Source organism: Monopterus albus, unplaced genomic scaffold (genome assembly GCF_001952655.1).
Source record: "Monopterus albus unplaced genomic scaffold, M_albus_1.0 scaffold51.1, whole genome shotgun sequence".
In the NCBI taxonomy this organism is placed as follows: domain Eukaryota; kingdom Metazoa; phylum Chordata; class Actinopteri; order Synbranchiformes; family Synbranchidae; genus Monopterus; species Monopterus albus.
Genome location: NW_018127931.1, coordinates 2416028 through 2441379, shown reverse-complemented (window position 1 = coordinate 2441379; position 25352 = coordinate 2416028). Strand labels below are relative to the sequence as shown.

At 40.1% G+C, this 25352-nt stretch overlaps 2 protein-coding genes across 10 annotated transcripts; one reads left to right on the top strand and one right to left on the bottom strand.

Annotated features, from left to right (window-relative positions):
- Position 1: 1 nt before the first annotated feature.
- On the bottom strand, positions 2–11094 carry zbed4 (zinc finger, BED-type containing 4). Of its 5 annotated transcripts, none has more exons than XM_020601445.1 (2): positions 11020–11094; positions 2–4186 (listed from the first exon to the last, which is right to left on the bottom strand). In XM_020601445.1, exon 2 carries the CDS (start codon positions 3993–3995, stop codon positions 219–221), a length of 3777 nt encoding a protein of 1258 aa, XP_020457101.1. In that variant the 5' UTR covers positions 3996–4186; positions 11020–11094; the 3' UTR covers positions 2–218. The 5 variants fall into 5 exon arrangements, with proteins under 5 accessions (XP_020457101.1, XP_020457100.1, XP_020457099.1 ...); XM_020601444.1 differs by lacking the exon at positions 11020–11094 and adding an exon at positions 9887–10044; XM_020601443.1 differs by lacking the exon at positions 11020–11094 and adding an exon at positions 7576–7869.
- Positions 10016–24178, top strand: brd1a (bromodomain containing 1a). 5 transcript variants are annotated; one of them, XM_020601440.1, is made up of 13 exons: positions 10016–10085; positions 12255–13677; positions 14001–14169; positions 14329–14460; positions 14541–14669; positions 15922–16234; positions 16382–16702; positions 17945–18529; positions 18988–19129; positions 19547–19680; positions 21312–21421; positions 21978–22132; positions 22557–24178. In XM_020601440.1, the coding sequence occupies exons 2-13, from the start codon at positions 12272–12274 to the stop codon at positions 22738–22740; spliced, it is 3780 nt and encodes a 1259-aa protein (XP_020457096.1). In that variant the 5' UTR covers positions 10016–10085; positions 12255–12271; the 3' UTR covers positions 22741–24178. The 5 variants fall into 5 exon arrangements, with proteins under 5 accessions (XP_020457096.1, XP_020457095.1, XP_020457094.1 ...); XM_020601439.1 differs by lacking the exon at positions 10016–10085 and adding an exon at positions 10389–10517; XM_020601438.1 differs by lacking the exon at positions 10016–10085 and adding an exon at positions 10548–11041.
- The last annotated feature ends 1174 nt before the right edge of the window (positions 24179–25352 follow it).

Genomic DNA, 25352 nt, shown 5'->3' with positions numbered 1-25352 from the left:
CTTCTGACTGAGATTTTTCATCACAGCCGCTCCAAAGTGTTTAACAGTAGTATGTAGAATATAATAAAACCTTAATCTGGCCTTTTGCATTGAGAATCAATCAGTGTATAAATCAGTATTTTACATTTTGTCCAATAGAAGGAAAAAAAAAAAATCAATTTCACAGCTAAGCAACTTGGTCCTTGATAAAGGGTTTTCAAGTTAATACTCAATAATAATCAGTACTGAAAATAAATCAAAGGGAGATTGACCTTGAGGAACAGCAGACCCTCTATGTTTTCCAGTAAAGGCCTGGGCTGATTCAGGGCACAATTGACACTAGCTGTGCTGAACAGTGTCTCTACTGGGACAATGCTGGGAGGGCAGCCCACATAACGGGCAGCTACTTTGGCAAGATCGGGCCACAGGAACTTTTTTAGGTTCCAATAGTCGAGGGGGTCACAGCTTTGATCAAGTATGTCTTCCTCAAGGTACTCCAGCACTGCTAACTCTGAGGACTTTGGCTTCTCCTCGTGTTTTATCTTTTGTCGGATGTCAGCCATTAGAGACCAGAGGTTGTCCTTGTTTGAGTGGGAGGTGTTAGATGAAACGGCGGCCTCGTTGCAGCCATTGGGCAGTGGAGGCTTAACTGCAACTGAGGTAGAAGAGGACAAGTCCAGCTCCTGAATCAGATCTTGTTTACATTGCTCCGCTTCTTCCTCTGTGAACAATGAAGTCTTGTATCGTGGGTCCAGCATTGTCGCCCAGGTGTATCGTGGGTCATGCAGAGTTGTGGACATTCTGCTCACCATGGCTTCTTTTAGAGACTTGAGCATGTTATCTATGCCCACAGTCTCATCAAACAGCAGGTCTATTTTTCTATTGAGGATGTGAATGAGTGGTATCACTTGTCCCAGAGTGGCAGTGTGATTGCTCATCTCCCTGCAGGCGACTTCAAAAGGCTTTAGTGCATTGCAGACTGACTGCATCACTTCCCACTGATCGCAGCTAATCATTTCCCTGAAATTGCACTCTATTGACATCTCGTCAATAGCTTTCTTCTGCTCCACCAGTCGTTCCAACATGAAAAAGGAGGTTCTCCATTTGGAGGGAATATCCTGAATCAGCTGGTTCTCTGGCAGCTGGTGAGTCCTCTGGAGCTCAGCCAGCTTCTCCTTGGCCTTTGCTGAGCGATGCACACGTTCACATATCTTTCGTGCAATACTCAGAAGGTTCTGAACCATTCTCTGGCTCTTTATGGCTTCGCTAACAATGAGGTCTATGGTGTGTCCAAAACACTGCATGGTGACATGGCCATGGTCCTCCAAGGTGTTTTTAATTGTGGTGTTATCAGTTACAGTGAACCCTTTTTTCAGCCCTGATGAGTTGATCCAGGAGTCCCACAGATATTCAAGCTGCTTTGGGATGTTATGCATATCATGATCACAGTCTATTTGTGAGACACTTAGGAGAGCAGAGCAGTGAAAGTCCTGGCCCTGGGGTCTGACACTTGACTCGTACGTCGCCCAGTGGGCAGTGAGGGTCAGGTATTCCCTTGTCTGGCTACTGACCCAAATACTAGTTGTAAAGTGGACAACACTACCTTCAGCCTCTTTCAGATGGGCCAGCACAACATCCTTCACCTTTTCATACATGTCTGGTATGGCAGTGCTGGTAAAATAAGAAGAAGATGGTAGAGAATACTGAGGCTGGAGGTACTCTAGCAGTCTGTTCAGTCCAGCATTCTCTACCATAGTTGATGGCTGGAGATCCAGTGCGAGCATTTCTGCAATAAGTTTGGTGATTTTTTTGGCAACCGGGTGGTGTTCATCAAACCTCTCACTGTTCTGCTCTGCTTCAAAAACAGAAGTGTCCATGAGCTCTTGTTTAACATGAATTTCAGCAGATAGCACATCACCTGAGATAGTATTGTTACTTTCAAGAACATGTCCATGAAACCTTTGCATGTGCCTGAAAAGGCAGCTTGTGCCAAGGTTTGTAGTCTTTTTGCCTCTGCTAATTGTGCGGCTACAGTGCAAACAAACTACCTTTGTGGGGTCAGCAGGTGAAATAGAGAAATGGTTCCACAGTTTTGATGTCTTTTTACTAAAAACAGGCAGGGTTTGAGGCTTCTTCTCACCGGCAGGGCTCTCAGTTTCTTTGGTTGAAACTGTGTCTGTTGCAGTGAGATTGGTATAAGGATGAGGGGAGGATTCCTTCTCATCTGTGCTTTTTTGGTTTTTGAGAACGTCAGGATGACGCCTCATAAGATGCCTCATCAGACAGCTTGTACCAAAGTCGCCCCGTTTCCCCCGACTGATGACGCATGGACAGTAACGGCACAGTGCTTTTAACTGGTCAACTGGTGACACTATGAAATGGTGCCACACTTCAGATTTCACCCGTTTCATGATCTTCTTGTTTTGCTGAAAAACTGAATGATCCTGGTTTAGACTGCTGCCCTCAGAGAGATCACACGGTGAGGAAGTCAGGGGTGTATCCTCCCCCTGAATTTTGAAGGAGAGATTGAGTGAGGATTTGTGCCCTGAGAGATGCATCACCTCAGATTCCTCCTTGATATCCATGGTTTCCTCCATGCTCTGGGGTAATTCATCTGATATGGTTTCTGGTGAGGATGGAAGAAATGGTGACTCTTTTTTTAGTTCCAGCTGATCCTGTAGTTGTGTTCGGGACAAAAGTGAGGGTGGATTTGTATAAGGTGGGGGAATGTGATTGCCCTGCCCATTTTCCTCAATGACAACCTCTTTGTGAGCCCTCCACATATGACGAATAAGACAGCTTGTCCCTAGATCCTTACCATTTTTACCCCTACTGAACTCATTCATGCAGTGGATACACACTGCTTTAGAACTGTCTGCAGGTGACAGGTAGAAGTGTTTCCATACGGCTGATCTCCGACGAGAACTAGAGCTTTTTGGGGTCCCGGGTAGGCGCTCAGGCCCTCCATCTGACATGTCTTCAAGGTTGCTTTCACTGGAATGTGAGGATGGGAGTGTGCTGCAAACAGTGTCATTGTTGGCATACAGTTCTAGTTTTGGTTCAACTTTTGGTAACACGTCTTTGGATGATGTCTCTGAATTTTCAGCTGAGGAGGTGGACGGTGAAGTGTTCTTTGAGGCAGGAGTAATGATGCTATTTGTCAAGTCTCCGTTTTTTGGTGAGTTTGGGGATGGAGGTATCAAAGATGAGGCAAGGGAGCTAGTCAGATTATTTGAGGATGCATCTACTCCTTCTTGTAAAAGCACAGTGGGATGAGCCCTTCGCACATGCCTCATTAAACAACTTGTACTGAGGTCTTTCTCGTTCTTACCCCGACTGAACTCTTTCATACAGTATAAACAGATTGCTTTGGTACTGTCTCGTGGTGATATGCAGAAATGATTCCATGCAGGAGATTTTTTTCTTGGGTTGGTGTGACTCCTCATAGATGACAGAAGGCTCTGAGTGACAGCGTCCATGGCAACATCATAAAGGGTGCTTGTGTATCCACTTAGTAAATTACTATACTCATCACCATCTCTAGTTACAAAAGGACCAACAGAGCTACCAAATGCGAGTCTGTCATCATCTTGTGTTTCTTCATCATTTCCATTTGCATCCCCACTCTCCTCTTTGATATGTTGACTTGCTTCATTAGCATTTTCATACTTTTCATTGTCTGTATTTTCCTCAGCATCAGTATTTAGGCATTTGTTTAAAAGAGTCGGGGAAGCTGTATCAATCCCTTTTGCTTCATCTGAGTCAAACTGTTTTTCACCCTGAGAAGATAAGTGGAGAGAATGGGGAGAGTCCTTATCCAGCGTTGAGGAACAAGCAGGTGACATTGCGTCCATAGGCTCATGAGGGTTTATGCTATAGGATTTGAACACGTACCCATCCTGTCCCTCAATTTTCAAGCAGGTCCCTTTTGCCTCTCTTTTTTTAATTTCTATGGAGCCATTAGGTTCACTGATCATATCCACACTCATATCAAAGACCTCATCTTTCACATCCATGGCTGCAGCCCGAGGGTTTCTGTAGAATAGTCAGGTCTGCGTTGTCAAATATATTCACTTTTTCCTAAGTGTAGTCATCAATACAGCAGCTCTCAAGCAGGTGTAGTAATGTGTATGTGGCTGTCCAGGACACAGGGTGTCTGCTTGTCCCTCTCCATTTATGACTGAAGTTCCACCTCTCCACCCACAACCTAGAGACAGGGAGAAAGAAAAATTAAAGTATATTTTAAGGAATAACAAGATTCTGAATAAAAGGTTATAAAGGTATTCTGCAATAATGCAGAAACACTGCAAACTAGATTTTACTTTCATTTTTATTTTCTAAAACTAACTGACCAGATGCCTTATATAAGGGCTGGCAGAAGAAACTGTGTTTTGAAATAAGTCGTAAGTCCTCCTATACCACCAGTACTGACCACTTTGATTTTTGTTAAAAAGCAGCTTTGCAGTAATAAACATGGAAATGTTTAAGTTTGCAAGTTGACAAGCATCACTTGGAAACATTCGGTCCTCTGGAGGACCCAGTATCCTGGGATCTGGCCCGAGTTGTGTCAGAGCTGACACGTTCGAGTTGACGCCTGGAAAATGGTAATCACCCATTAAGAGCAGAAACACCTCCCAGAGCTTCTTCTGCAATATTAAAGATAAATTATAATATTAAATTATCCTGTGCTTATTCCTTTAAATACTTAATAATAATTAAATACTCTCTCGTCACCTTCTAAATCTGTGTGCACTGGACAATGCAATGAAATACTTAGGGAATTGTGGGACTTATCTGTATGCACTAACATTGGTCATTTTCTTCTTGTCACAATTGATTTTACAGTAGATCTATGCACAACTGAAAACGTGCTATAACTCTACATCTTCGCTGCTTAAATCTTTAATATATTAAACACAGATCATGTTTTTAGTACATTAGAACAGCTGATATTACTAATCAGTGAAATCATCTGAGAGGTTATTGTTTGGTTGAAAAAAATAGTGTGTATTAGGGTTGCAGTTGTATGAGATTTTCACTATATGATAACCATCAGAAAATATCACATTTTCACAGTGTTACTGAACAATTACTATTATTATCAGCTATAACAACCCTCAAAACAGTGAAACCAGAGGGGTTTTTAATGCAATTGACTATGACAGTTGATTGAGCTGGATTGCAACTGAAGAATAAACAGAATTATAAAGACGATTCAAAAAGCATATAACTAAAATCATGTTAGTTTGCATCTTAGCACCAGTAGTAGAGGAAGTATTCACATCCTTTACTTAAATAAAAGTACTGCTATCACATTGTAAAAGTTACAAGTAAAGGTCCTGCGTTGAAAATGTTAATTAAAAGTATTATCATGAAAATGTACTTAACATATTACAAGTAGTAGGCTACTCAGTGCCGAAAATGTTACACTATATATACACTATACTGTTAAAGTATTATGTATATCATTACATTAATAGCCTATCACTCGTGCACTGATGTAAAGCAGAATTTTACTGTTGTAATTTGGTTGAGGTGGAGCTCTTCTGAACTATTTTGTATCAAAGTAGGACTACTGATTATTTTCATTACAGATTAATCTGCTAATTATTTTCTCCGTCGATTGACTGGTTTATAAAACTTGTGACAGTAGTGAGAAATGCCGTCACAATGCTCTAAACAATTATCACAATAGTTGTTCGTTTATTGTAGGTGCGTGACTGCACAGCCAGACTGATCCTGGCTGAACCTTCACTTCTCACACACACACACACACACACACACACACACAGAGAGAGAGAGAGAGAGAGAGACACCCTCACTAATGTGATCAGGAAAAGATCGTCTATGTGTTTCTGGGGTCAGATTGGGGATCAGTGAAAGTCCTTTTGCAAGTCAGAGATTAGCAAACAAACAGAAAAGACGGAAAACTGTTTCAACAGCACATTTTAAGATTCACATTATATGCTCACACATTTTATAGTTTGGGATTAAAGTTATGAATGGGCCACATACTTTGATCTGCACGGAGGGATGGTGTTCATTTTTGGTACATCCAAAGTAATCCCACACTGCTGATTTTTTGGGGAAGAAAAACACTTATTGCTTATTCCTGGTATTTCTTCAATACCAGGAATAAGCAAATGTGCATGGTGTGATAACTGTAAATTTTCATACTATGGTATACCGTAAAACCGATACACTACTGCAACCCTAGTATTAGTGTGCCATTTATTTCAAAAACGTGACTCTAATATTTGGTCCACCTTGCGTTATATAAAAGGGGGAACAAAATATTATAAATATCTGAGCATAATGCAATATAATTTAAAAGAACTGCAAACTACAGAAAATGACAAAACGGTTGAATCATCATATCATCTCTAAAACTGTTTTAACAAACATCGAACATAACTTGCATTCAGCTAAGACTTGTTGTAGGGCTACTGTATTATTCTGCATTATTGTGGCTTGGTGTGCATATTAAATTAGTGAATGTGGTGTATATTTTGTTAAATAGCCTGTACCCTGAAGGCAGCACACCACAGGATGTAGGATTTGGTCGGGTGTGAGGTCAGATGACTAGTGCCTCAGAATATTATGTCTATTTATGATTATTTTTCTTATAATCTAATTATTGTGTTACTATAATTCAATTTAATTGACCAAGGATGGGCATAAAATAAGAGGGACAATACTTCTTAACTACATAGTTTTTTTTAAATCAACATTGCAAAAGATACGTGTACACGCAAGACATCGGATCTAAGAACATTTACCTAGATAAGTACACAACTGTCACTCAAACGCAATCCAGTCGAACTTGCAGCAAATCCAATAAATTATCCCGAAAATAACCAGTCACCCATCTTAATTTAAAGTTATGAATGCGGTCAAAATAACCTGTCCATGATCTCATTTAAGTAGGCCTCCCAAAAAACACAAGCAGCGTCAAGCCATTTCCTAAGTGAGCAGTGACAGCCAGTTTTTCCGGGTTTGGCTCAAGTGATAGGAAGATGCGAGAGGACAGCACAAAATAGCCAACGCTGACTAACTTTCATCTTCACATAACACACCAAGTGTAAATGGCTATCTACATTCCGGCCTTTGGCTGATCCCACTGAACAACAAATAGCACAAATCCTAACACTTTTGCGACCCTCATAGCAATAAATATTTAACGTTATAATAAAACATTACTGGCAGTTAGGCTACATCATCAGTAACTAAACACGACGGTGGCTATGCTGGTGCTAACTAGGTTAGCCGCGAGGGTAACATACACACAAATAACACACAGGCACAAACACTTCTGATTTTTAACGTTGACAAAAAATATTCCAGCCAATGTACCTAATACAACTATCCCATTAACATTATAATGGCTTGGGAGAAGCGTTTAGTAAATTGCAGACCACATGCTAGCTGGTTAGCTGCCAGCTAGGCCAAACAGGACAGACTAGCTAACCTGGCGAGGCAGAACCCAGCCGAGGAAACGCACGAACCACACGGGATCCGATTCAGACCAGCACTCACCACGACGTCCTGACAGCACGAAACACTCCCCATACACGTACATATGCTCAGCATACTTACTGTGAAGTATGACGATGTGATCACTAGGTTTCGGCTCCTAAACAGTTAAATATGACACATTTGATTGAACCAGAGGGGGGTTCACTTTGTTGCTTTTGTCTCCTGGTTTGCTAGCAGTTCACATTCGGCCGAAGCAGCTCCACACAGCGTCGGACGGAAGGAACACGTTTTAATGATGTCACCAGGCGCAGGATCTTCAGTATGGCGAAGGGGCTTAGATTTTAGCATATGTCACGCAACACTGTGCTTTGCCTTGATTTTCCACTTATATTTCGGCTTCTATTGTTAATATTATTTAAATGGCAGACTGAATGGCCATTTATGATCCACATATACAAAACAAACAAGCGTTTGTTATATTACGAGTAACGGTTAACTTATCGAAACATTTTACTATGAGTGACTTTGTACTGAAATAATAATAATAATAGTAATAATAATAATAATAAAATAATAATAAAACTTTGTTATAGCTTTTCCATTTTCTAAATTATTTCGGTGGCCACGGCTTAAACTTATATATTAGTGAAAACATGAAGGCTACTGCGGTTTTGACAACAACCTTGAAACAAAGTAAAAGCGACTGTTCGTTGATTTAACATTAAGGGGAAAGAAGGCAACAACACATATGGTAACGTGTCACTACGAAATAATTACTGCTCAGTGAATATACGACTGCTGCTGTGTGTTATATTCACTGCAACATTAAAGTTATGAATGGGCCACATACTTTGATCTGCACGGAGGGATGGTGTTCATTTTTGGTACATCCAAAGTAATCCCACACTGCTGATTTTTTGGGGAAGAAAAACACTTATTGCTTATTCCTGGTATTTCTTCAATACCAGGAATAAGCAAATGTGCATGGTGTGATAACTGTAAATTTTCATACTATGGTATACCGTAAAACCGATACACTACTGCAACCCTAGTATTAGTGTGCCATTTATTTCAAAAACGTGACTCTAATATTTGGTCCACCTTGCGTTATATAAAAGGGGGAACAAAATATTATAAATATCTGAGCATAATGCAATATAATTTAAAAGAACTGCAAACTACAGAAAATGACAAAACGGTTGAATCATCATATCATCTCTAAAACTGTTTTAACAAACATCGAACATAACTTGCATTCAGCTAAGACTTGTTGTAGGGCTACTGTATTATTCTGCATTATTGTGGCTTGGTGTGCATATTAAATTAGTGAATGTGGTGTATATTTTGTTAAATAGCCTGTACCCTGAAGGCAGCACACCACAGGATGTAGGATTTGGTCGGGTGTGAGGTCAGATGACTAGTGCCTCAGAATATTATGTCTATTTATGATTATTTTTCTTATAATCTAATTATTGTGTTACTATAATTCAATTTAATTGACCAAGGATGGGCATAAAATAAGAGGGACAATACTTCTTAACTACATAGTTTTTTTTAAATCAACATTGCAAAAGATACGTGTACACGCAAGACATCGGATCTAAGAACATTTACCTAGATAAGTACACAACTGTCACTCAAACGCAATCCAGTCGAACTTGCAGCAAATCCAATAAATTATCCCGAAAATAACCAGTCACCCATCTTAATTTAAAGTTATGAATGCGGTCAAAATAACCTGTCCATGATCTCATTTAAGTAGGCCTCCCAAAAAACACAAGCAGCGTCAAGCCATTTCCTAAGTGAGCAGTGACAGCCAGTTTTTCCGGGTTTGGCTCAAGTGATAGGAAGATGCGAGAGGACAGCACAAAATAGCCAACGCTGACTAACTTTCATCTTCACATAACACACCAAGTGTAAATGGCTATCTACATTCCGGCCTTTGGCTGATCCCACTGAACAACAAATAGCACAAATCCTAACACTTTTGCGACCCTCATAGCAATAAATATTTAACGTTATAATAAAACATTACTGGCAGTTAGGCTACATCATCAGTAACTAAACACGACGGTGGCTATGCTGGTGCTAACTAGGTTAGCCGCGAGGGTAACATACACACAAATAACACACAGGCACAAACACTTCTGATTTTTAACGTTGACAAAAAATATTCCAGCCAATGTACCTAATACAACTATCCCATTAACATTATAATGGCTTGGGAGAAGCGTTTAGTAAATTGCAGACCACATGCTAGCTGGTTAGCTGCCAGCTAGGCCAAACAGGACAGACTAGCTAACCTGGCGAGGCAGAACCCAGCCGAGGAAACGCACGAACCACACGGGATCCGATTCAGACCAGCACTCACCACGACGTCCTGACAGCACGAAACACTCCCCATACACGTACATATGCTCAGCATACTTACTGTGAAGTATGACGATGTGATCACTAGGTTTCGGCTCCTAAACAGTTAAATATGACACATTTGATTGAACCAGAGGGGGGTTCACTTTGTTGCTTTTGTCTCCTGGTTTGCTAGCAGTTCACATTCGGCCGAAGCAGCTCCACACAGCGTCGGACGGAAGGAACACGTTTTAATGATGTCACCAGGCGCAGGATCTTCAGTATGGCGAAGGGGCTTAGATTTTAGCATATGTCACGCAACACTGTGCTTTGCCTTGATTTTCCACTTATATTTCGGCTTCTATTGTTAATATTATTTAAATGGCAGACTGAATGGCCATTTATGATCCACATATACAAAACAAACAAGCGTTTGTTATATTACGAGTAACGGTTAACTTATCGAAACATTTTACTATGAGTGACTTTGTACTGAAATAATAATAATAATAGTAATAATAATAATAATAAAATAATAATAAAACTTTGTTATAGCTTTTCCATTTTCTAAATTATTTCGGTGGCCACGGCTTAAACTTATATATTAGTGAAAACATGAAGGCTACTGCGGTTTTGACAACAACCTTGAAACAAAGTAAAAGCGACTGTTCGTTGATTTAACATTAAGGGGAAAGAAGGCAACAACACATATGGTAACGTGTCACTACGAAATAATTACTGCTCAGTGAATATACGACTGCTGCTGTGTGTTATATTCACTGCAACATTTTTGATTTTAACATGCAATACGTGATTTCATCACCACAATGTTATTGCTGTAAACTGAATGGGTTTTGCTTGGCCCGAGGCCAGGTATAGCGTCTGGGACCGACTGGTTACCAGGGTGGGGCACGGTTGGTTGTCGTTCTACCTGCGTCCTATCTGCCCTCTGTGACTAGAGGAGAAATGCTGATTCAAATAACACCCAGTATGACAGACAGACATACTGGTTCGAAACTCATTATGTTGGTTATGACTGAACACTCCGACCCGCAGAGCCAAACCAGAGATAGGTCTAGCTTTACATAGAGAGAGCTAACGTTACAGTTTGGAGCATTGTCTGTGTATAGCTAGTAAGGTTTCACAAAAGGCAATGCTGCGGTTGTGTGACAGATGGGCTTTTGTGTGAAATCTACGACTCGCCACCAACCTGACCTTCAGCGTCATACGTAGAGTGGTGCGTACGGGTGGGAGTTGTCTGCTGAAACGCATTGTTATGTTGGGGGATGAGCCGTCTGTAGTGCTGCTGCTGTTGTTGCTGCTTTTTCCTCTTGGTCGACTGTGGCTAGCGAGAGATTCTAGCCAGTGAATGGTCCACAAAGCAAACAGTTGTGTTCTTTGTAGAATTTAATGTCGAAACTTAACAGGCACCAAGCAGACGTCTTTCTCCTTTTATTAGCGACTGAAAAGACCCCAGTATCGGCCGGTGGATGAGAACATTTGTACGGAATTAGAGCCATTTAGCAGGCCGTATCGCCATTGCTTTGTAAGGTTGCTGGTTAGCTACCGTATTCTTCAACTAGCAAAATTGCTCGTGCATCCTAGGTATGTGCTTTGGTTTTATTTGCTTTTCTGTGTTATATGCGTTGACGACGCGAAAGCATGCAGTACACCTACAAAACGATTGTTTAATGTTATGTTTGAATTAACGAACGCTATTTTAAAGAGCTCTCGTTTTGTTTGACGCCATTTGCTCCGTTTAGGGGATGGCTAGCTCCTCTTGCAAGTAAGCTAGCTGGCTAGCTAATGTTATTGTTAGCAACTTGTCCACTTTGAGCTGATGGTGAAAAAGTAATGACATCTTTGAACCAAACGGGCAAGTACTAACTGCTGCTCAGGCATATTTAACATTCCCTGCGTGGCCGCCTCCCACTGCATTTAAATGCCTCAGCTCAAAGACAAAACTGTAATGTAGAGCTGTCTGCTACTGCTACATTCACAGCCACAGTGGTTAGGAGCAGCAACGTCAGTCAAAAGTTTTACCCGAACCTTAGTGTTAGTGATTAATTTTCAGACAACTCTGTGACCCTGGTTTCAGTTTGTCATCATGGGTGATTAAGTGTATAATGATGGGTAGAAATGGTAATTGCGTATATTCAGGATTGGATCCACAATACAATAAAATGTGTAAAAAGTGAAGGGAGTCTGAATACTTTCTGAATACACTGTATTTTGCTATTAGAATGTGAAATGTGGAAGTCTGTATCAGTCATAAATAAAAATGCATTACTCCACAGAATACTGCATCAGTAAATTATTATTGTGTGTTTTTCCTGACCACTGAAAGGCAACTACCTCAATAAAATGCAACCACTGTTTCTGCCCTTGGTTTAACTTTTACATGACTCCAGCGAAATACATGCAGATCTCCCCATTCTGTATCTCCACAGCAACACGGAGCATCAAAATGAAGAAAAAAGCTCGGCAGCACCGGGTTGTGGTGCCGCACAGGCCGCCATCTCCCATCAAGCCTTCCCCCAACAAGCAGATTTTGACTTATGCCCAGGCACAGCGCATGGTGGAATTTGAGATGGATGGCCGTATCCACCGGCTCAGCATATATGACAAGCTGGATGTGATTTTGGATGATGACCCGACAGTGCAGGAGATGATGGAGTGTACAAGCAATAAGGAGAATGCTGAGAAACCACAACAGCAGGTCCTCCTGAGGTCAGTCAGGCTAAAAAACAATCAGGAGAAAAGAAATGCTGCACTGGGCATCACTGGTCACGGAGAAGGAGGTCATCATGCCAGCAGTAATGTGGGTCCAAAGCTTCCAGAACCTAAGTTCCGAAGAGTGGAATATAATCTTCCAGCAGTTCCTAAGCGACCAGCTGCATTTTATAAATACACAGAAAAGACAGAAGAAGAGCTGGATGAGGAAACAGAATATGACATGGATGAGGAAGATTATGCCTGGCTGGATTTGGTTAATGAGAAACGACGAAGTGAGGGTGTCAGCCAGGTCTCCCACAATGTTTTTGAGTTCCTTGTTGACCGCTTTGAGAAAGAGTTGTACCTGGAGAGTCTGGATCAAGGCAGTGAAAAGCAAGCTGCTATTGATGACGAAGCTATCTGCTGCATCTGCATGGATGGAGAATGTCACAATAGCAATGCTATTTTATTTTGTGATATGTGCAACATTGCTGTGCACCAAGAATGCTATGGTGTGCCCTACGTTCCTGAAGGCCAGTGGCTTTGCAGACATTGTCTCCAGGCACCCACTCAACCTGTGGACTGCATCCTCTGTCCCAACAAGGGTGGTGCAGTAAAAAAGACAGATGATGATCGCTGGGGCCACGTGGTGTGTGCCCTTTGGGTTCCTGAGGTCGGCTTCTCCAATACCACCTTCATTGAACCTATTGATGGTGTCAGCCACATTCCTCCAGCTCGCTGGAAGCTCAGCTGCTACCTCTGCAAGGAGAAAGGTGCTGGGGCATGCATCCAGTGCCACAAAGCCAACTGTTACACTGCCTTCCATGTGAGCTGTGCCCAAAAGGCTGGCCTCTTTATGAAGATGGAGCCAATCAAAGAGGTAACAGCAACAGGAGAGCCCACCTTCTCAGTGAAAAAGACAGCCTACTGTGGAGCTCACACACCTAATGGCTGCATAAGGAGGCCACTTGCAATCTATGAAGATGCCAAACCAAAAAATGGACTATGTAAGAAAGTGGACAAGGTGGGAGGTTCTAGCAAAGGACATTCAAAAGGAAAACACAAGAAGAAGAAGAAGAGTAAGAGTAAGAAGCCTGACCCTGAAGTTGAAAGTGAAGCTGCAACCCCTGCTACTGTGCCTATTTTTCCTGCTCACAGGTATACCTAGGAGATGGGAAGTGTAGTATTTGGTTAGTTGGGATGGCATATTTATTTAAGCTTACATTTTAGGCATTGATGCTTTGTGTGTGGTGTTATAAAAAAGATTTTTGTATATCTGTAGGGCAATAAATCTACTTCTGCAGCATTTGACCATGTCCTTGTGACACAACTAAGATTTGCTTCCTCTGGGTTCTTGTATATGGCTATTACTTTACAAAAATCAGTTTCGGTAGTAAAATACGCTACAAGTAGAGATGTAGTTGTGTTGCGATCTCTCATGGGCTTTATACTACTAATGCCCATCTTTGTTGCTCCTCTAGGTTACAAACCATTCTGAACCAGGTGTCAGTCCAGAAGAAGAAGGCATTTGTGGAGCTGGTCCTAAATTATTGGACGCTAAAGAGGCAGTCCAGGAATGGGCTTCCTCTCATCCGACGCCTTCAGACAAGCCTACAATCTCAGAAGAATGTGCAACCGGTTTGTTCATCTGTCAGTCAACCACAAAAAACATTTGATCTTTATTTTGCCTTTTACCAAAGCTCCTTGTAGTTTTGTAGAAATTGAAATGTCAGTAATACAAAGGCCTTTTACAAGATGAACATTTTCTGTTCTTTTAGTCATGCATTTTTATTTGAATGACTTCTTCAGAGACAGAGCAAGGAGGAAGGTAGGGCATTAAAGGACCAGTTGAAGGAATGGCACCGTCTCCGACATGACTTGGAGAGAGCCCGGCTGTTGTTGGAGCTAATCCGCAAAAGAGAGAAGCTCAAGAGGGAAGAGGTAGGAGTGGACAAATCAATAAGTAGACATTTGAACTAACAATCTGATCTGCTAATGTTTCCTTTTACACTGTGTTGTAGATTAAATTGCAGGAGACCCTTTTAGAGATGCATCTGACGCCCTTCAACATTTTGCTCAGAGCTCTTTTGGACCAGCTCCAGGCAAAAGACCAGGCCAGGATCTTCGCCCAGCCGGTTGATGTCAATGAGGTGAACTTCAGTGGATACTTAAGCACTTTTTGAAGTTCTGTTGTTGCACTTGTTCACTGAAAATCCTATTTGTTGTACACAGCTGTTTTATTTCTGCAGGGGTAATTGTTTTCTGTTATGTGGGCATACTTTATCTGAGTTTTTTTTATATTTGCATGTTTAATGAGGAACCATGAGGAACCTTTTAAGAAGTGTACAGTCTGACTTTAAACAAGTACAAGGACTTAAACTGCCACCTAGAGACTTTCTGTTTGATAAGTGAAACTGGACTTAATGAACGATATTTCAGCATAGCCCTGTCAGGATGAAAGCCCACTAACAGCAATACCGTAGGTCTGTTGTATTTGTTTTTCTGTATGATTGCCAGATAACTGCTTCAGGGATGTTGAAATATAGGCATCTGTTTTGATTTGTTTCTATAAATTTCATTGAAACATTTACTTAACTCTTACTCTTTTATCAAAGCAAATTATATATAGGAATACAGGACAGTGTGATGTTGTTAAATATGATATCATTGATGTGAGCTTTGCTAACCTTGAACAGCTCAGACACATCAAATAGATCTTAAACAAAACCCACTACTGATTACAAAGTGAGAATAAACACAGCCTCTGGTTTCCTTTATATTGCCAAACACTAATTAAAAGTTACACTTGAACAAATCACTACAAAAGACTGTTGCAGGTTCTGACTGAGGTTATAAAACAACCCACCTCCCTGTTCAGACAAGTTGATGAGCAGTGTGACTTCCTGCTAAGTGGAATGGGTAACTTGAGATTAAGGTCCACTGGCAGATGGTGACATCTTTAAAATGTCAAGGGCACTTCTTTCTGTAATCCTGGCTATCTTAGTTGGTAGAGTATGAGACTCTTAATCTCAGGGTTGTGGGTTTGAGCCTCACGTTGGGTGTTGCTTTTGATTCTGGATTTCATTTTATTACTTGTAGGTCATTTATGTTCTTGGTTAACTTTGCCTTTATGGAAAATGTTTTGTTGGCAGAGTGTCTTCTGAGTTTTAATTCTTATAATGGAAAAATATGGAATAGTGTTTCTGTAGTGGTTAAATCTACTTGTTGCAAAGGATAATATGTTTCAAAAGAATAATGTGACACATGAATGATATTACATGCTCTATGTGAAATGTTGAAAGCTGGTCAACAACGATGGGTAAAAAAGCAACATAGTCATTTTTAAGTTGTTTTAAGTCATTGGAAAACAATTCATTATACAGTATCTGCTGTTTCTTGTAGGTGCCTGACTACCTTGACCACATCAAGCACCCAATGGATTTCTCCACCATGCGGCAGCACATTGATGCTCAGAGCTACAACAACTTTGAGCAGTTTGAGAATCACTTTAACCTTATTATTGACAACTGCATGAAGTATAACTCAAAGGATACTTATTTTTATCGGGCTGCTGTTCGCCTTCGAGACCAGGGTGGAGCCTTGCTCAGAAAAGCCCGCCGTGATGTGGAGAAAATTGGCTTCGACGCAGATAGCGGCATGCATCTGGCCGAGGCTCCTGAAATTCGAGCACCACCTTCCTTTTCTTGGGAGGATGGTAAGGGGTGTAATTTATGCATCTGTGATGTATTTGCATCACTAGAGTCAGGACAAGTGAAAGCGAAATATTCATAAAATGTGTTTGCAAACTTGTACTTATTCTAATTTTTATTTTCATTATTATTATTATTATTATTTTTTGTAGTTGCCCGCCTACTAGTGCCAGCCAATCGGGAGCATCTGTCTCTGGACAAGCAGCTTCAGCAACTGCTCGAGAAGTTTGACCTGACCTGTGCCATGAAGTCCAGTCCCTCCCGCAGCAAGCGCGTCAAGCTGCTCAAAAAGACCATTAATGATGTTCGCAATGAAATGAGCCTAAAGCGAGTCCTGCCCTCCCACCAGCACTGTTCTTCCTCTATAGCTCCTTCCACATCGGCATCATCTTCATCAGCTTCCTCCCACCCACATCTGGGTAAACCTAAAGAAGAGAGTCTGAAGACCAATGGACATTTCCCAGATGAGGAGGGTAAATATGAATTTGTTTGTGCTTGTCAATCTGCCATTGTGGTTTTAAAGAGAATCTCGTGTCCTTTATATCCAGAGATTAGATGTTTGTTGTTAACAAAACCATTAATTCCTAAATCATCTTCATTATGTTTTAAATTGGTAAAGCCATTGAATGTTAATAGGATTATTAGTGGTTATCTTATTAGTTAATATGTAATAGGTTTTTAGGTGACATTGGCACACCATTGAAAATATTTATTACACCAATAAGGTCTATTTTAATTTATGCAGAATTGATCCAGCAAACATAGTATGGGTCATAAAAATTTAAAGTTTGTTACAGAGGGAGCATCAGCAGGCTTTATCTGATTAACTGTGTGAGAGAGAAAATACAGTTTCAACTTTCAGTATAGAAATTACAGCTGAGGGTGTTAAGCTTCAACCATATGGTTTCATTTTTATTCAGGAAAAGACTTGAGCGCAGTAGGTGTACTGTAAAAACTCAGTGGAAGCATGAAAGAAAAACAAAACCACACCATTTTCTCATGGGTCAATGATATAGATCTATATAAAAGATAAGGAAACTTTAAAACTTGAGTGTACCATCACACAAAAATATCTTTTCTAAAGTGCTGAACTAGACAGTCACAACTTAAAATTCACATTGAGGTGATGGTTGTGCTCACGCAGCAGAAAACACCATGTGTCACCACTATGGCCTGGTCAAACCTTAATTCGGCATACATGTTGAGTCGCATTAATTTTGGTGAAGATAGTGCAATAATCAGCCCGTGGGGGAAAAAGAATGAAAGAAGTAATTTTTGCTCTCATTTTTTATTTATAAAAGTGCCCCAGTGTTATGCTAAATAGCACCTTGTTTTGTTTTTATCATAAACCTAAATGCCATATGGTAATGTGCAATGTCAGCATTTCTCCAAATACAAGGACAAAATGAGGATGTTGTAGGACACAACTGTCACGAATACTGTTGTAGTGTAGGTCATATTTCTGGTCTTTGTCAGGGCTATACTTTTGTTATATTTCTTTATATTTGTACTTAAAACACAAATCTTCGTAGCACTGTATCTAATTAAAATGAAATAAAAACTCAAATGAAACTAATTGTGGCACATAGCAATAGGTGCAAAAGCAGCATTTGTGGTATAACATGAATAATTTCTGTGGTACTTGGTAGTCACAATGTAATATTGGCTGTATTGTCAGATTGTTTGTGCTTTTTTCCTCTTCTCCTACCCCACAGGAGACAAGTCTCTTCCTCCTAAACTGGAACTATCAGACTCCATACCTCCCCTCATCCACTCAGACACAGACCCTGAGCCCCCCACTCTCAAACCAATTGATTCCACCCTAGACTGCGAAGACATGACTCACAGCAATCAAGTCAAACTTGATGGGGAAATACCAGATCTGCTCTCCTCAACCCCACTGCTCAATGGCCATTCCCATGACAACCTCCAGAACTCCCTGCCGGACGGAGATAGGAGTGTGGTTGCCACATCGACCCCTGCCGAGGCCATAGGCACTGTTAACTGTCGGTCCTCCGTGCTCTTCTGCAAATCGAAGACTGCCAGCCCCGAGAAGCCTCCAAGGATAGGAGACGAGGGGGCCGACAATGTTGACAGTATAGAGGGCAAGGAAGAGGAAGATGAGGACAGTGGACAGCTGGGGTCCAAATCCTTCCTGTCAGTGGTTATACCCAGGCTGGAGACATTACTTCACAGCAAGAAGAGGAAGCACAGTGGCAGTAGAGATGGCGAGGAGGAGGCGGGAGCAGAGAGAGAGCATGAAGAGGAAGGAGAGTCTCGTGTTAAAAGAACTGACAATGGTAAGAAGTGCACAGAGAAAAATACCAGATAATGTATTGCCATTAATATTTTCACCATCTTATAGCCATTTACAACATCTTCTGCATGGCGAGCATTTCTTTGTGTTCCAGTATGTGAGAATTTGGATGACAATTCTTCAAGCACTTGATTAAATTGGCACAGCAGAATTAGTCCTGATGCCAGCTGCTGAAAGTGGTTGTGCAAACACTGCAATTAGCTGCTAAACTACTTTCAAGTCATCACAGTCAAATTCCAAGTAGCGCAGCAGTAAGGAATAACAAGCACTTGTTTTCTTTTTAACATGTGTTTGCTTAAATTAGATTAGTGGTTGGCTGAACAACCTGTAGCTGATGCAGATTCATCACAGTTTATAGGAGCGGCTTAGAGTCAGATTGAGGCTTTTGGGTTACAGAATATTTTTGTGATTGTTGTGAATTTGTATTATGTGTTTTCTCAGGCCTGTCAAGTGGTTTTCGAGAAGTGGAGGAGGATAAGGAGCTAGAAGAACCCAGCAGAACCAGTAGAGCTATGGAGCCACGAAGACGCTGTGCCTCAGAGTCTTCCATCTCCTCATGTAGCAGTCTGCCAGGAAGCACCAGGTAATCCACAAGAGTAAATCACTAGAAGAAGAAGAAGAAACCTTTTTTTTTTTTTTTTGTAACATTGTGACACGTACAACGAAATTTTTGTTGAAGCCGAGGGCCCCGGGCCTCTGCGTGCATACGCGCCGCCATCACGGGCAACTTGGGGGTTCCATCTGTTCTTGTGGCTTTCCTTTCTTGGCACTTTGTCAGTGAGGATTGGCATCAAAATATGAATGAAGAAGTTGTGAATAATGTAACACTGACTTGATAAAAGGCCAGGGTCTACAGAAGGCAATGCCAGTTGGTCTGTTAGTCTCTTAGTGAGTCGGCTGGTTTTCCAGTACTTTGTTCTAGTTACATATCATTTGTGTCCAGTTACTGTTTTTTCTAAAGTTAACTTTGTTGTGTGTTTGTCTTCTGTTTTGATTCCAGCACTGTTCTCAGTCTTCCAAAATGTGGGAAGGGAAAACCTGCCTTGGTCCGGAGAAACACTGTGGACGATAAGAGCGAATTAATCGCCTGCATTGAAACCGGGAACTTTGCAAAAGCTGCACGAATTGCTGCTGGTAAGTTGGCTGAATTAGGCATCCAGTGGATCAGGATGCATGTGTAAGTTATGTTTTAAGAGTCAACGTATTTATATACGGAACAGATTCATATTATTCAAATACATATAGAATATGTGTCAGTTTTTCAGTGAAATATTGACTTTTAGTTGATAATATGAAATTCTGTTGCACTCTGCAAGTGTATAGACTTTCTATAAGCAGAAAAGACTTAATCAGGACCCATGTGGTTAGAACATTGGATTTGAGCAATTCACTTTATCTTTTATTCTTATTTATTTATTCTTTTTTTAATATATGTATGTACTCAGTACCAGACTTCATAGAGTTGAACACACCCACACTACACATCCTCACACATGCATACTAAATGTAAAACCCCCTACGTCTCCTTTGTAAATGTCCTGTATTCCACTGTCTTGTTTTCCATGTTTTGTCCTTTGTCCTGATATTGTGCTATTTTGTGTTGCAATTAAATAAATGTGCAATGAATTCTAAATAAACAGTAAATACAAATTGCACATAAGAATAATAATACTACAGTCTATAAAGTAGTTTACTACAATTTCTTCTTGTATTTCAGCTAAAATACACACTGACATCAGCATGATAAGCCAGAATTTAATGCTGCAACAATTATTTATTGTTTATTAAAAAAGCCACAGTATGTATGTACTCAGTACCAGACTTCATAGAGTTGAACACACCCACACTACACATCCTCACACATGCATACTAAATGTAAAACCCCCTACGTCTCCTTTGTAAATGTCCTGTATTCCACTGTCTTGTTGTCCATGTTCTGTCCTAGGTTTGGGTTTGAGACCGAAGAAGACATTTGAAGTCATAATCTTGGTCTATGTGAAATCATATTTTTCACTTTTTACTGACATTTTATAAACAAAGTGTTTGATTAACTGAAAAATAATTGTCAGATAGTTCCTGAAAATATTCATTAGTTGCAGTCCTGTCAGTATCAGTAGGTGATAGCTGTTTGCTTAAACGCAGTCAAGTTTGAAAACAAAGCTCAAAACAAAACACAGCACTTATTGTAACCTGAGTGTGCCTATAAAGTAATACAGTACATTAAGTAGCTGTGTTTTCACAGATGTCTCCAGGTCCTGTAAATGTTAAAATGTCTCAAATTATACCGTGAAGACCATAAAAGGTGCAGAGCTGTTTTATTAGTTTAAAAGGAGAATGAGTGTTAGATTGCATTCTAGCTTCAGTATAATTTGGTCTCAACATTTTAACAATGATAGAACTTGCAGACTACTGTTACTCATGCACACATAAAAAGCAGGGTTGGAAATTAACAGCGGCTACCAGCCAAGTCCCTGTTACTTTTGGCAGAAACTGGTGAGTCTGTGTGCTCTGCCTGCCACCATGGCATATGACCAGTCAGCATCTGAAAACTCTTTCCTCATCTAAAATTGATATTTGGCTGATTACATGGTACAAGTGACTAGTAAGTTTTAATATCTGTCGCTCAGTGTGACTGTTAAAGGGAGAAGTTAATTTCCCACCCTGATTTGATTTGTGTGCTCTGGCGCTTATAGCATGGCTTTGGAAATGTGCTTCTGTGTTTAAAGCCACACATAACTTGTTTGGTGTTGTTCCCACTTCCATAGAGGTTGGCAACAGCAACATTTGGATGCCTGCTAGTGCTGCAACAGTTGCATTGGAACCCCTACAGCTAGTTTGGGCCAAATGTAGTGGATACCCATCCTACCCTGCCTTGGTGAGTGTTTGTGTGACAGAGAAAGCACGGCGATCCAAGTCTTTTCACTCTGACATGTTGTTATTATGTCTTCACTTTGAGACACACTAGAACCTAATTATGATACTCTCGTGTCACAAGATAAAGCGGCATCTTTGTTGTAGTGGTTCTTTTAGGTGGCATGTGCACACTTTTCAAAATTTTCTGTTTTCCTCTAGGTGGCAGCCTTTCACTGTTAACCAGTTTAATTTGACCTTAGCATGAGAGGACATATGATAAAAGAAGTCCTGTCACCACAAGCTGGTAGTGTGTATGCATTTGTGTTTATGTGTGTGCAGTATAAACATCTTCACTATATGCTTGAGTGATTCCATGTGTGAATGTACAATGGGTTTAGGAAATATTCAGACCCCTTCAGTTTTTGCTCACATTATTGTGTTATAGGTTTTATTTGAAATGGCTCAAAACTGAAGGGGTCTTAATTCTTTCTGAAGCCACTGTACTGTATATCTGCCGTGTGTTTGCATTTATGAACATGTGTGCATAACTGTGCTTCCCACTCTCTTGTCCTGTGTAGATCATAGACCCCCACATGTCGCGTGTGGGCTGCCAGCACAATGGGGTGTCCATCCCTACGCCCCCTATGGACGTGCTACGCATTGGAGAACAGATGCAGTACAAATCCGAAGAGAAACTCTACCTCGTTCTCTTCTTTGACAACAAGCGCAGCTGGTGAGGGCCACTATCTGTAGGAATGATTAGCCTAAGCTACAAGGGTAAAACCTGTCAACCTGTCTCTCAGATGATCATTATTTTATGGCTGTGACATAAATTGTCAAAAGACAACAAATAATAGCTCTCCACTCGAGGTATTTAACAATTTCCCCTGGACTCCCATCATTGGGAACATGTCTTTCAGTCTTTAGCAGCGTTAACTGGCTTTTTATCTGCTGCTAGGAAAGACTACGCCACATCTGTGGATCTGAAACTTTGTCTTTGTGGTAAAATCAAATGTAATTTGTTGTAAGAAATGTCAGTTTTCTTGTGAAAACTGTAATATATTCCTGGGAAGTAATACTTTCAGGATCACAGGAAAGCATTCAGCCTGAGCTAGTATTCTGATTGTGTAATATCAGTGCTGTTTTTTGCCCTTTAGGCAATGGCTTCCTAGGTCTAAGATGGTTCCTCTGGGGATGGACAAGACCATAGACAAGATCAAAATGATGGAGGGACGCACATCGAGCATTCGCAAGGCAGTCCAGATTGCCTTCAGCCGTGCTATGAATCACCTGAGCATTGTGCAGGATGAGCCAGTCAGCGACCTCAGTGACGTGGACTGATGACATTCGCTAACCCCCCCCCACAGACACTCGTACCTCTAGAGTACCAAATACTGTCGTCTTCCCACCCCTCTCTGTCTCTGCAGGAGACTCAAATGTTTACTGGGCATCTGCTGTAACAGGTGGTCTCTCGTCCTCATCCATTCCTACTTATACACACTCCTACCATGTGCCGACAAGATACGGCTGCTGCTGAAATGAATGTCTCATCTATCCTCTCCACCTCCAGGCTTGTAACTGCTTAGAGATTGCTCCCATTTCGTCACCTCCACCCTTACTTCACCAGTTCTGTCATTTTCATTTATCTTTGCAAGACAAAAAACCTTCCAGAGTAGCTGTGGTGTCAGGACGTTGTAATAAAAAAAAAATAACATAGCAAAAGTTGGCTCCAGTCGGAAGGTTTTTTTAAACTGTCCATTATTTTGGCAGTTAGCCAATCATCTTTTGTGTTTTAAAAGTAGCTATAGTAGAACTGATTAAAAACACATTTCCTAAATAGAGGCTTTGCAGTTGAATTGAATCAGCTGTAGCCAAAACTTAAGGTTATGTCAAGGACGATTTTCCTTTTGCAAACTCCTTCTATTATATTTAAACTGTAAATAATCTGTACAGTTGCTTGACACTAACTTATTTAGATTTTTTTGACATAATGGGTATTGTACAGGAGTTTTCTTAATATTTATACTTGATGCATTCTTGGCACTAAGGTGTGAATGCTGTGATCCAGAATAAAACAAAGTACGGAAGCCTTATTATTAAGGAGACTAGGGCTACAACTTCATGTTTCTGAAAAGTATGAAAGCGTTCCCTTTTCAATTTTTTAAGTTATTCAAGTTTATAATCTTAAGCTTCCATTTAGCATTAATCTTTTTTGTACTAAAAATAGTTGTAGTATATTTTTGTTTATATATATTTATATGATTTCACAGAATACACAGTAATACAGTGTGTAAGTGTCTGATGTTGTGGACAGAACTTTTATTGTTCTAAAGAAACCAAAAATGTTGCTACCTTGGATGTTTTTTGCTGAGTGTTTTTCTGTGTGATGTTAATTGTTGCCAAAAAAAAGAGAAAAAAGTAAAGTGTATTTTTCTGTGAAACATATGACCGTTACTTGGTTTTGCTGTAGTCATAGGGACCTGTGCCTGCGTTAACTTATTGTATTACTTTATATTCAAGGAAAGACGTGCAAACTGTGGTTAAGTGGCACATTTTGTGGTGGATACTTACCTTCTTTTTAAGTAACCTTTTCTAACTTTTTTTTTGTAGCTGTAGACTTCAAGGTATTCATTTTATTCTATTGTCTATTTTTCTGGGTAGCATTGGGTAGTTTTGGTATGTTTTATTTTGTACTTAACTGTAGTAGTTTTTTTTTAAATAGGTCACAAAATATTGCTGGGGCTGTTTTGTAGCAAAGCAAAAAATAAATACATATAATAAAAATAAACACACATGAATAAGTGCCCTTTTATTTTTATGTAATGTCTTTTAGTGATCTATCATTTGTTGTTCAAATAACTGTTTTAGGCATCTACAAACCGTTAAAGTAACTAACAAACTGGTAATAAAAAAGACAGTTTGAATTCAGTCATTATTAAATTTACATTTCTTGAGCCTTGGCACACAAGATCCAAATGTCAGTCACAAGGACTGCACCTTCATGGTTTGCAGAGGGCAGATGCTAATGTAACACATTATTTATATCCATGTGGCACTGCACCATGCTCATCTACTGATTGTGCACTTGAATTCAAAATTGCACACTATAAGTTGCCAACTATTATTGGCTGCAGAGATCTGTCACACATGATTTTGGTAGACTGCTGCACAATTTGCATGTGCTGAAAGCATAGATGGTACAGCAAAAATAGAAACTGTATAAACACGTTGAATTTGGATTTCCAAGTTATTTTAGATTTTATGTATATATTTCATTTTAAAATTTTTCAAATATAGGGCCCTGCTGAAATTCCATCTTTACTAGTAAAGATTGATAAAGAATTATACAGTATATTCAGGGGTTAGAAGGTTTTAAATGCTCCAGGAAATGTATTCATTAAATCATTACAGTCCTCAACATTTTTAAATACTTTTTGGGGAGATATTTCAGTATTTTATAAACCTGAATCTGTGGTCAAAATACAAATACCTATACAACAATCTAAAAAGATTTTATTACAAGTAAAACTGCTTTCAAAATGTTACCAAAAGACACGTTTTATAAGGAAAAAGCATAGACATGCAAAAGACTGTCTTTATACTATTACTAGTAGAAGTTAAGCTATTCAGATTTGTCTTCATTTTGGAAATTTCTCTAACCCATTTGTTTATTTTATTTATTTATTTTTTTATGGAATATTTGATTGTTTTAAATGGGGCGAATCTTTTGACCAGGACCAGGAAAATGTTTCTGATGGAACAACAAAAACAAGAAGCACCTATAAACATGTAAAATCTTAAAAGCAACTAGTAAAATAAGAAGTGAAGTGAAAAGCACAACATTTTTCTCAAATATGTAGTGGAATAGATGCATAAGGTATGATATACAAGCAAAATGCCTCCTGCTCATGTTAACTGAGAAATGTGTTTGGGATTACCTCCACAGGAAGAGG

Bases quoted from the DNA above. Each gene is read 5' to 3' on its own strand.
- zbed4 (XM_020601445.1), bottom strand. From the start codon at position 3,995: ATGGATGTGAAAGATGAGGTCTTTGATATGAGTGTGGATATGATCAGT.
- brd1a (XM_020601440.1), top strand. From the start codon at position 12,272: ATGAAGAAAAAAGCTCGGCAGCACCGGGTTGTGGTGCCGCACAGGCCG. The intron at 14,170-14,328 runs GTCAGTCAACCA...TGACTTCTTCAG, and splicing joins TGCAACCGGTTTGTTCATCT to AGACAGAGCAAGGAGGAAGG. The intron at 18,530-18,987 runs GTAAGAAGTGCA...GTGTTTTCTCAG, and splicing joins TGTTAAAAGAACTGACAATG to GCCTGTCAAGTGGTTTTCGA.